General features: G+C 37.5%; 6 gene segments (V, D, J or C); all 6 read right to left on the reverse strand.

Annotated features, from left to right (window-relative positions):
- Positions 1-360: 360 nt before the first annotated feature.
- LOC113140626 (immunoglobulin heavy variable 4-38-2-like) lies at positions 361-1148 on the reverse strand. The segment is given in 3 exon segments: positions 361-394; positions 731-1022; positions 1106-1148. Coding segments are annotated over 3 exon segments (369 nt in total).
- A 1824-nt stretch (positions 1149-2972) lies between these two features.
- LOC113140387 (Ig heavy chain V region 914-like) lies at positions 2973-4018 on the reverse strand. The segment is given in 2 exon segments: positions 2973-3878; positions 3970-4018. Coding segments are annotated over 2 exon segments (366 nt in total).
- A 1292-nt stretch (positions 4019-5310) lies between these two features.
- On the reverse strand, positions 5311-5978 carry LOC113140390 (Ig heavy chain V region 5A-like). The segment is given in 2 exon segments: positions 5311-5630; positions 5718-5978. Coding segments are annotated over 2 exon segments (345 nt in total).
- Positions 5979-6893: 915 nt separating this feature from the next.
- LOC113140331 (Ig heavy chain V region 914-like) lies at positions 6894-7471 on the reverse strand. The segment is given in 2 exon segments: positions 6894-7210; positions 7302-7471. Coding segments are annotated over 2 exon segments (366 nt in total).
- Positions 7472-8659: 1188 nt separating this feature from the next.
- LOC113140366 (Ig heavy chain V region 5A-like) lies at positions 8660-9253 on the reverse strand. The segment is given in 2 exon segments: positions 8660-8967; positions 9055-9253. Coding segments are annotated over 2 exon segments (351 nt in total).
- Positions 9254-10219: 966 nt separating this feature from the next.
- LOC113140404 (immunoglobulin heavy variable 3-30-3-like) lies at positions 10220-10702 on the reverse strand. The segment is given in 2 exon segments: positions 10220-10556; positions 10648-10702. Coding segments are annotated over 2 exon segments (273 nt in total).
- Between the last annotated feature and the right edge of the window lie 1763 nt (positions 10703-12465).

A 12465-nucleotide genomic window follows, 5' to 3' on the forward strand; every position in this document is an offset into this window, starting at 1 on the left:
TGTGAATTATCACATCACAGATAAAAGCAGTTTCCTGATCTTATGATTCATCTGACATTAATTAAACATTGATCAGTAGTAATCTGAAATGTAGACATGGAACATTATTTCAGTGCTTATATGCTTATATTAATATATTATATGCCCTAAATACATTTTCTTGGTTAAATGTGTTTATAGTTTGCAGACCATTGAATTTGCCTTTGGGATTAATAAAGTTTATTTCATCTCATCTCATAGTGGATATATCATGCATGTATGTGATATAAAAAGGAAGGAGGCCTAGAGGAAGACCAAAGAGGAGGTTCTTGGATGTAGTGAGGATAGTTGGTCTGGATGTGGAGGATACAGAGGATAGGGTTAAATGGAGGCAGATGACTCACTGGGGCGACCCCTGAAGGGAGCAGCCGAAAGGGAAAGAAGATGTGATATAAAAATTAGAAACCAGTTTGACCTGGTGTTATTGCAGGGTCCACCTGTTTCTCTGTGTATGTGTGTTAATGTCATAACTGATCTTAGTGTCATTTGTCAGATTTTTTTACTGCCCCCTGTAGGTCTTTGTTTTCATTTTCAGAACTGTATACAGTATATGTAAAGACTGTCATTTCTCAGTAACTGGTCTGAAATCATTAGTGGTCTGAGGGCTCCTCCTCTGGTGGCTTCATGTTACAGGTTTTCAGGCACTGAGGGGTTTTTGTTCAGGTCTACTGATGGTTTGTGTTATTGTGGCTCTCTGGCACAGTAATACACAGCAGTGTCTTCAGGCTGCATGTTCTGTCCGTTCAGAGTCACTGTCTTGCTGGAAGAGTCTAAGTCAATACTGAACTTGGTCTTTAGTGAATCTTTGTAGTATAAAGTACTAGTGGCTTTGCTTCCAATCCACTCCAGTCCTTTCCCTGCAGGTTGTCTGATCCAAGCTGTCCAGTAACCAAGAGAATAAGAGACCTGACAGGTGATGGTCAGACGTTGACCTGGCTGCACAGTCACAGAGGCTGGCTGTGTCAGCTGTTCACATTTCACACCTGTTAAAAAGACAAACATCTTGTGTCACCAGTCATCAGGTTGTAGTGCAGAACATGAAATACTGACTGAACTGATGACTCACATGATCCAGCTGCCAACAGCAGCAGCAGAGCTACAGACAACATTGTTTATGCTGCAACTGACATGCTGTGAACTGCACTGACAGTCTGATGTGAAGTTTTTATAGCTGAGTGAAAGGGAAGGTCACTAAGTTTGCATAGAATCAAACATTAATGCTGATCCTCCCAGAGCCAATAGAAGAGTCTGATCAGTGATATTATAAACTATTGATTCATAAATTTATTGTATTTTCTTTTCAAACCTTATGAAATGTGCAGTGTAATTGCAAATAGAAATACCTGTCATACCATGTATAGTAATATAAATCATGACTATTGGAAAACATATTCATTATAATTACAACAACTGATAATACATTACATTAAAACAACTGATAATATAGAAACCATGGAACAAAAGAAGTAGCCACCAAGGATGTTATCTTTGTGTAAGCCACGTATACATTGTTTGTTTAAATCTGTTTAACTGTCAGCACCTCATATATCAAACTCTAACTTAAAATGTATCAGCATTGTTTATTCATGTATCTGTGCTCTTACTTTCTTATTTTAATTCAATGCAAGTAAAATTTTATTGTATTGAATTGAATTAAATTATTAGCTGCATAAAATGAGTAGTGACATCTGATAGGATTGTGTATAAAAACTTAAATTTGCTGTGTCTGGTTTTCAGATTTGCATGAAGGACTTTTAATGGTCACTGCAGATGTTTGAACACAGAAACATACAGAGAAACAGGAGCTCAGGAACTGAAACCTTGATGCAAAAAAACTGCAAATGTTTTATAAAAAACTACATCCTCCATCTGTGATGTCATTTATATATTTATAGATTGTTTTTATTATTTTATAAAAGTTAAATCAAATATAAATATGAGAAGAACTTAAAACAATGTAATAATTAAAGACACAGGATTCATCCTTGTCAGTTTGCAGTTGGTTTGAATTATGGAGCGATCTCAGTATGTTTCAGTATTTTTCATTTGCTGTGAAAAGTAAGTTTACAGCCCAGCCATACCTCAGTGGTATGTTAATGGGGCTGCACTCCATGCTGATGATAAACATCTTTATTTTAAAAGTTTACTTTAGATGTATTGAATCAAATAAACATATGCCTTATATTTAGTTTAGAAACATTTTAGAGAATGAGGCTCGTGATTTTCTGTTTTTTCACTTTTCTACAAATCTCAGACTAAAACCAACGAGTTTCTTGTTCCAACTGTAACATCTGTAAATGGTTTCGCTCTGTTGTCTGAAAACTACTAAAACAGTGTCAATGACTTCAGTTTGACAGAGGGAGTGTTATTATGGGAAATATCACTGACTAGATCCCCCAGAATGTCTTCTCCCTTCTCCCTCCATGAAGAAAAAAACCAAAGGCCTCTTATTTATTTGAAACATGGCACTGAGCCCAGAGTCTTTGAACCAGATTGGAGTGACAGCTGAAGGTGACAGGTTGTTGTTTTCTACCAGACTGTCAGGGCAGTAATGATGGTTGGTGGTGGGGCTTCTATTGGTGTGGACTGTGGATGTGTACAGTCATATCATGGGTACATCTTTCATAAATATCCATGCACAGTGTTCATCACAAAAACAGATATGAGACTCAATGACAAAGATGTTGTTTCTCCTTTTTTGAGCATATTTGATTAATTTTCACATTTATGAGAAAACTAGGAAATTGAAAAAAGAATTCATAAGTTACAAATTCTATTGTCCATTTCATACACTTCATACTGTATTCTTTAGTTTAAAACTGCTTGGTTACTTAATAAGGTGCTGAAAGAGAAGAAATCTGAGAAGCAGACAATTTTATCCTTCAATAGCCCAGGAAGTGAAAGTTTTTCATCATTTGTTCATTCTGCTTTAATACAAAGTCCCAGACACAAGAATAAACATCAGCTCCTTAAACATTCCGGAAGTTGATGTAGAAATCTTGTTGACAGAGTGAGATGATGAGCAGCAACAGATGAAGCTGTAGTCACTGATCCAGCAGTTACATGTTTCTGTGTGATGTCAATACAAATGTCTAGTTCAGTCTGTCAGTTAAGCTCAATGAGCTGACTGGAGTTTGTGTCTTTATAGTGAAAAAGCTGAGAGAAACTTTACACTCACTGCTCTCTAGTGTTAATAAAACAAACTGCAACATTATTCTTCACCTCCACTTTTTAACATATTTTACATGCAATCAAATCTACATTAATGTTACTAACATTTCTCTTATACCTTTAGCATTACAGTTTTTAATATATAGACAATAATTTCAGCAGGCTGTTCTTTTTATGGAAATTATTTTATATACAGTTTGTTTAATAGTTATTGTTATTAATGATGGTCCTTCACAGTTTTCGCAGTAGTAAAGTGAAGTAAAATTAAAAAAAACCTTCTTCTTTTCTCAAGACATATATGAACAAGATCAATACTCCAGGGTTTTTGTACAGCTGCTGAACCAACTCCAGTCACTGTGAGTCTCGAGCACAATAATAAACAGCAGAATCTTCAGTTTTCAGACTGTTCATCTGCAGATACAGCTGCTGTCTGTTGTTGTCTCTGGAGATGGTAAACCGGCCTTGGACTGACTGAGAGTAGTATTTGCTGCTGCCACCACCGCTGCTAATGAGAGCAACCCACTCCAGTCCTTTTCCAGGAGCCTGTCTGACCCAGTTCATTTCGTAGCTGCTGAATGTGAATCCAGAGGCTGTACAGGTTAATGTGTGGGATTCTCCAGGCCTTTTAACCACTGGTCCAGATTCTGTCAGAGTCTGACCATCAACACCTGTCAAGACAAACCAGAAAATAGTCAGTGTATGTAAGTTTGCACCTTCTTGAAAACAGATTGATTTCAAGCTTTGCAGATATTTTCTCACCTGCCCAGCAGATGGTTAAAAGCAGCAGTCCTGTCCTATAGTCCATCATGTTAAACTGTGTGTCCACTGTTCTCTGTCGTCCTCTCTGCAGTCAGATAAGTAGAGGTGGAAGACATCTGAATTTTGCATTGACTCCTCCTCTCAGGAAGGAGTGAACCAGACTGGTCATCATAGACATTATATATTTCAGCAAGACAATTAACATATAGTGAACGTTATTTCAGCCAAATAGTTTTTTGGTTAAACTGAACTGGTTAAAAATTTGAATTGGCTCCAGAAATTAATTTCCTGTGGTAACATAGGATTTTTGGTCTAATGATATTTTGTATAAACTCTTCCAGTCTACACACTGATTGATCAGATAGAACAAAAACAAAAAAACTATTTTAATTTCAAATAAAAACATTACAGAACTCAATGTTTATTCCTATGATAAATATATGAAGTTTTCTTCTTATTGCCCTGATACAAATTTGACCTTTGACAGAAAATAGATGAACTGTTGTCATTTACATGTTGCATTGAAAAAGAACATCTGCCAAGTGAATAAATGTATTTAAATATAGAAAAGGAAAGTCATCAGAGTTAAAATGTTAGTAAGTTTTGCTAAAAGATGCCAAACAACAATCAGGATCCTCATGTGAATTAACACATCACAGATAAAAGCAGTTTCCTGATCTTATGATTCATCTGACATTAGTTAAACATTGATCAGTAGTAATCTGAAATGTAGACATGGAACATTATTTCAATGCTTATATGCTTATATTAATATATTATATGCCCTAAATACATCTTCTTGGTTAAATGTGTTTATAGTTTGCAGACCACTGAATTTCCCTTTGGGATTAATAAAGTTAATTTCATCTCATCTCATAGTGGATATATCATGCATGTATGTGATATAAAAAGGAAGGAGGCCTAGAGGAAGACCAAAGAGGAGGTTCTTGGATGTAGTGAGGATAGTTGGTCTGGATGTGGAGGATACAGAGTATAGGGTTAAATGGAGGCAGATGATTCGCTGTGGCGACCCCTGAAGGGAGCAGCCGAAAGGGAAAGAAGATTTGATATAAAAATTATAAACCAGTTTGACCTGGTGTTATTGCAGGGTCCACCTGTTTGTCTGTGTATGTGTGTTGATGTCATAACTGATCTTAATGTCATTTGTTCGGTTTTTTTACTGCCCCCTGTAGGTCTTTGTTTTCATTTTCAGTGCTGTATGCAGTATATGTAAAGACTGTCATTTCTCAGTAACTGGTCTGAAATCATTAGTGGTCTGAGGGCTCCTCCTCTGGTGGCTTCATGTTACAGGTTTTCAGGCACTGAGGGGTTTTTGTTCAGGTCTACTGATGGTTTGTGTTATTGTGAGTCTCTGGCACAGTAATAAACTGCAGTGTCTTCAGGCTGCATGTTCTGTCCGTTCAGAGTCACTGTCTTGCTGGAAGAGTCTAAGTCAATACTGAACTTGTTCTTTAGTGAATCTTTGTAGTATGAACCACCAGTATATTTCATTCCAATCCACTCCAGTCCTTTCCCTGCAGGCTGTCTGACCCAAGCTGTGTAGTAGCCAAGAGAATAAGAGACCTGACAGGTGATGGTCAGACGTTGACCTGGCTGCACAGTCACAGAGGCTGGCTGTGTCAGCTGTTCACATTTCACACCTTTTAAAAACAAAAAATATATTATGACAAATTATCAAGTGACACTGTAAAAATGAACAGTTTTCTAAGTCAAATCTAGAGACTCACATGATCCAGCTGCCAACAGCAGCAGCAGAGCAACAGGAAACATGTTTTCTAATGAAAGTGATGTGTGAACTACTCTGACAGTCTGACTGGAGGTTTTTATAGGTATGAGGAAGGTCACTGAGTTTGCATAGAATCAGACTCATAAGAGCTACAGTGTTGGTGTGATCAGATCTAATAATAGTTGGTTCATTGTTCAGTGAAAACATGGCTGGAAATCAGCTCTGCCTTAGATATGAATGTTTCATTTCATTGCACATTAAACTGTAACATGTTGAAAAGGTCCCAGCATTTACTTCAACTGTTCCTGAAAACTATTTATTCCTAAGTTACTGTAATTACTTTTTAAAAACTTAAATACATCCTACTGTAATTAAAAACAATAAATATGATTGCTACTATTTTTAATGTTAATATTAACATGACTCCTCGATTATTGGAACATATTAAAATCAACACTAGAGTAACAATGATAGATGCAAATAGAAACTAATTAACATTATTTTCAGTTGTTTTAGGCAGTAACTTGTATTTCTCTTTATTTGTTTTAAACAAAACTTATGACAGCAGACATGATTATATTAATATTGTTAAATAATTGTCGTGACTTTTTCATAAATGGTTAAAAATTCAGATAAATGTAGATATAAAACGCAACTTAGAGAATCTGGAAGCAGGCACTAGTTCTTTTCTGCTAATGGAGCTTTAAGTTTTATTCAGCTATAGATACTTTTTTATTGAATATTTTCACAGTATATAAGTGAAACTGTAGTGTTTAATATATTCATTGAGCCAGACGTGTTTTGTGAATTATATAATGTAGGTGAGTATCAGATGAGACAGCAGGCTCTCTGAAGTGTTTCTAACAGCAGGATTAGTTGTTTCATTCATCTCACAAGAACAAATGTTCACAGAAGCTTTTGGTTATATTTATATATAACAAGTATATTCTTGGCTTTGTCTTTGTACAAGTTATTATTTTAAAAGTTATAATTGTTGTGTATTGTTGTTATTTCCTTCGGGACAGACTTTATGAATTTGTGTCATGTAGAGGAAAGTGTTTATTTATTAAAACAAAATGAAATAAAATAGAGGAAAAACATGACATCATTACTAGAACCCATCAGGCTACTGAGTAGACTGTTGTAGGTTTTTGTACAGCTGCTGAACCAACTCCAGTCACTGTGACTCTCGAGCACAATAATAAACAGCAGAATCTTCAGTTTTCAGACTGTTCATCTGCAGATACAGCTGCTGTCTGTTGTCGTCTCTGGAGATGGTAAACCGGCCTTGGACTGACTGAGAGTAGTATTTGCTGCTACCACCACCGTTGCTAATGTAAGCAATCCACTCCAATGCTTTTCCAGGAGCCTGTCTGACCCAGCCCATCCAAGAGCCACCAAAGTCAAATCCAGAGGCTGTACAGGTCAATGTGTGGGATTCTCCAGGCCTTTTAACCACTGGTCCAGATTCTGTCAGAGTCTGACCATCAACACCTGTCAAGACAAACCAGAAAATAGTCAGTTGATGTAAGTTTGCACCTTCTTGAAAACAGATTGATTTCAAGCTTTGCAGATATTTTCTCACTTGCCCAGCAGACGGTTAAAAGCAGCAGTCCTGTCCTATAGTCCATCATGTTAAACTGTGTGTCCACTGTTCTCTGTCGTCCTCTCTGCAGTCAGATAAGTAGAGGTGGAAGACATCTGAGTTTTGCATTGACTCCTCCTCACAGGAAGGAGTGAACCAGGCTGATCATCATAGACATTTTTTTTTTTCAGCCAGACAATTAATGTAAGATGAACATTATTTCAGCCAAAATATTTTTTTGATTAAACTGATTTGGTTAAAAACTTGAATAGGCTTCAAAAATTAATTTCCTGTAGTAAAATCTCATCTTTGGTCTAATGATATTTTGTGTAAACTCTTCCAGCCTACACACTGATTGATCAGACAGAACAAAAACAAAAAACTATTTTTGCTTCAAATAAAAACATTACAGAACTCAATGTTTATTCCTGTGATAAATACATGAAGTTTTCTTCTTATTGCCCTGATACAAATTTGACCTTTGACAGAAAATAGATGAATGTTGTCATTTATATTTTGCATTGAAAAAGAACATCTGCCAAGTGAATAAATGTATTTAAATATAGAAAAGCAAAGTCATCACAGTTAAAATGTTAGTAAGTTTTGCTAAAAGATGCCAAACAACAATCAGGATCCTCATGTGAATTATCACATCACAGATAAAAGCAGTTTCCTGATCTTATGATTCATCTGACATTAGTTAAACATTGATCAGTAGTAATCTGAAATGTAGACATGGAACATTATTTCAATGCTTATATGCTTATATTAATATATTATATGCCCTAAATACATTTTATTGGTTAAATGTGTTTATAGTTTGCAGACCATTGAATTTCCCTTTGGGATTAATAAAGTTAATTTCATCTCATCTCATAGTGGATATATCATGCATGTATGTGATATAAAAAGGAAGGAGGCCTGGAGGAAGACCAAAGAGGAGGTTCTTGGATGTAGTGAGGATAGTTGGTCTGGATGTAGAGGATACAGAGGATAGGGTTAAATGGAGGCAGATGATTCTCTGTGGCGACCCCTGAAGGGAGCAGCCGAAAGGGAAAGAAGATGTGATATAAAAATTATAAACCAGTTGGACCTGGTGTTATTGCAGGGTCCACCTGTTTGTCTGTGTATGTGTGTTAATGTCGTAACTGATCTTAGTGACATTTGTCAGATTTTTTTACTGCCCCCTGTAGGTCTTTGTTTTCATTTTCAGTGCTGTATACAGTATATGTAAAGACTCATTTCTCAGTGAACTGGTCTGAAATCATTCGTGGTCTGAGGGCTCCTCCTCTGGTGGCTTCATGTTACAGGTTTTCAGACACTGAGGGGTTTTTGTTCAGGTCTACTGACGGTTTGTGTTATTGTGAGTCTCTGGCACAGTAATACACAGCAGTGTCTTCAGGCTGCATGTTCTGTCCGTTCAGAGTCACTGTGTTGCTGGAAGAGTCTAAGTCAATACTGAACTTGTTCTTTAGTGAATCTTTGTAATATGTGGTGTATCCAACAAGTGCGCTTCCAATCCACTCCAGTCCTTTCCCTGCAGGCTGTCTGATCCAAGCTGTCCAGTAGTCACTCACAGAATAAGAGACCTGACAGGTGATGGTCAGACGTTGACCTGGCTGCACAGTCACAGAGGCTGGCTGTGTCAGGTGTTGACATTTCACACCTGTTAAAAATAATAAATATATTATGACAAATTATCAAGTGACACTGTAAAAAAGACCAATTTTCTAAGTCAAATCTAGAGACTCACATGATCCAGCTGCCAACAGCAGCAGCAGAGCAACAGGAAACATGTTTTCTAATGAAAGTGATGTGTGAACTACTCTGACAGTCTGACTGGAGGTTTTTATAGGTATGAGGAAGGTCACTGAGTTTGCATAGAATCAGACTCATAAGAGCTACAGTGTTGGTGTGATCAGATCTAATAATAGTTGGTTCATTGTTCAGTGAAAACATGGCTGGAAATCAGCTCTGCCTTAGATATGAATGTTTCATTTCATTGCACATTAAACTGTAACATGTTGAAAGGTCCCAGCATTTACTTCAACTGTTCCTGAAAACTATTAATTCCTAAGTTACTGTAATTACTTTTTAAAAACTTAAATACATCCTACTGTAATTAAAAACAATAAATATCATTACTACTTCAATGTTAATATTAACATGACTCCTGGATTATTGAAGGCATATTAAAATCAACACTAGAGTAACAATGATGGTGAACAGCAATGGAAACAGGTTTAATCTTATCAGCACTGAATTTTCCAATTGCTGCTTTTTTTTTTTTTTTAGGCACTTACTTATTCTTAACTTATATTTATTAGTTTAGACAGGATCATATGAACAATTTAAAATATTTGTTTTGCAAAAATATATAAATATTTAGCTTAGTGAAGATTAAAGTGAAGATTAAAGAATCTAGAGGAAGAAACGTGTTTCAGCCCATAGAGAGTTAATGTTCATTCAGATATAAATTACTTTATTGTCTTGTTATTCCACATTGTTTCAATTCATTGCAGTTGTCTTCTCTGAAAGATATACATGAAACTGTAGTGTGTGATTTACTCATTTAGCTATTTATTCTATATTTATTATATATTTAATGTAGGTCAGTAATGAGAAGAGACAGCAGGCTCCCTGAAGTCTTCATAACAGCTGGATTAGTTGTTTCATTCATCTTTGATCAAAGTCTCACAAGAACCAAAATGCACAGGAGCTTTTGGTAACACTGGTATAAAACAAGTACATTCTTGTCTTAGCCTTAATACACTGAAGTAATTATTGTAAAACTACATTATGGATGTCTTTGTGTTTTTAAGCACCATCTTTGATCTGCAACAAGAAAAAATAAAATAATATATTATCATAATTACTAGAACCCATCAGGCTACTGAGTAGACTACTGTAGGTTTTTGTACAGCTGCTGAACCAACTCCAGTCACTGTGACTGTCGAGCACAATAATAAACAGCAGAATCTTCCGTTTTCAGACTGTTCATCTGCAGATACAGCTGCTGTCTGTCGTTGTCTCAGGAGATGGTAATCCGGCCTTGGACTGACTGGGAGTAGTATTTGTCGCTACTACCACTGCTAATTTTTGCAACCCACTCCAGTCCTTTTCCAGGAGCCTGTCTGATCCAGTGCATAGCGTAGCCATCAAAATCTAATCCAGAGCCTGTACAGGTCAATTTGTGAGATTCTCCAGGCCTTTTAACCACTGGTCCAGATTGTGTCAGAGTCTGACCATCAACACCTGTCAAGACAAACCATAAAATAGTCAGTTGAGGTAAGTTTGCACCTTCCTGAAAACAGATTGATTTCAAGCTTTGCAGATATTTTCTCACCTGCCCAGCAGATGGTTAAAAGCAGCAGTCCTGTCCTATAGTCCATCATGTTAAACTGTGTGTCCACTGTTCTCTGTCGTCCTCTCTGCAGTCAGATAAGTAGAGGTGGAAGACATCTGAGTTTTGCATTGACTCCTCCTCTCAGGAAGGAGTGAACCAGACTGGTCATCATAGACGTTTCTTGTTTCAGTCAATATATAGTGAAAGTTGTAGTTTGAGTCTAATAAGTTTTCATTCAATCTGAATTAAAAAAGTTTTGAATAGGCTTCAAAAAATTATTTCTGTGGTAAAATCTGATTTTTCTTCTAATATTGTGTGTAATGCTCAGAATAAGAAACAGTTTTTGCTACAAACAAAAACTTTACAGAACTCAATGTTAAATATGTAAAGTTTTGTTCTTACTGCCCTGATACAAATTTTACCTTTAACAGAAAACAGATCTTCTTCTTCTCCTTTGGGCTGCTCCCTTCAGGGGTCGCCACAGTGAATCCTCTGCCTCCATTTAACCCTATCCTCTGTATCCTCCTCACCCACACCAACTATCCTCATGTCCTCCTTCACTACATCTGAGAACCTCCTCTTTGGTCTTCCTCTAGGCCTCCTTCCTGGCAGCTCTAACCTCAGCATCCTTTTACCAATGTATTCACTGTCCCTCCTCTGAACATGTCCAAACCATCTCAATCTGGCTTCCCTGGCTTTTTCTCCAAAACATCTAACATGAGATGTCCCTCTGATGTCCTCATTCCTGATCCTATCCATCCTCGTCACTCCCAGAGAGAACCTCAACATCTTCATCTCTGCTACCTCCAGCTCTGCCTCCTGTCTTTTTCTCAGTGCCACTGTCTGTAAACCAGACAACATTGCTGGTCTCACCACTGTCTTGTCCACCTTTCCTTTCATTCTTGCTGACACTCTTTTGTCACATATCACACATGACACTTTCCTCCACCCGTTCCAACCTGCTTGCTAGATTCCTGTCTAACCTCATCTGTCAGCCTGTCCATCACCACAGCAAACAAGAAGGGGCTCAAAGCCAATCCTTGGTTCAGTCCCACCTCCACCTTGAACTCCTCTGTCACCCCTACAGCACACCTCACCACTGTCTTATAGCTCTCATACATGTCCTGTACCACTCGAACATACTTCTCTGCCACTCCAGACTTCCTCATACAAAACCACAGCTCCTCTATCGGCACCGTCATACACTTTTTCTAAGTCTACAAAGACACAATGCAGCTCCTTCTGGCCTTCTCTGTACTTCTTCACCAGCATTCTCAAAGCAAATATTGCATATGTGGTTCTCTTTCTTGGAATGAAACTATACTGCTGCTCACAAATGCTCACTTCTGACCTCAGCCTAGCCTCCACTACTCTTTTCCATAACTTCATTGTGTGACTCATCAGCTTTATTCCTCTGTAGTTTCCACAACTCTGCACGTCCCCCTTGTTCTTAAAGATGGGCACCAGTACACTTCTCCTCCATTCCCCAGGCATCCTCTCACTCTCCAAGATCTTGTTAAGTAGCCCAGTCAAAAACTCTACTGCCACCTCTCCTAAACACAACTCCATGGGTATGTCGTCAGGACCAACTGCCTTTCCACACTTCATCCTGTTCAACGCCATCCTGACGTCATCCTTACTGATCTTTGCTACTTCCTGCTCCACAACAGTCACCTCTTCTACTCTGGGATCTCTAACATTTTCCTCATTCATCAACTTTTCAAAGTATTCCTTCCATCTTTCCATCACACTTGTGGCACCTGTCAACATATTTCCATCCATATCCTTGATCACCCTAACCTGCTGCACATCCTTCCC

This window comes from Mastacembelus armatus, chromosome 8 (genome assembly GCF_900324485.2).
Source record: "Mastacembelus armatus chromosome 8, fMasArm1.2, whole genome shotgun sequence".
In the NCBI taxonomy this organism is placed as follows: Eukaryota; Metazoa; Chordata; class Actinopteri; order Synbranchiformes; family Mastacembelidae; genus Mastacembelus; species Mastacembelus armatus.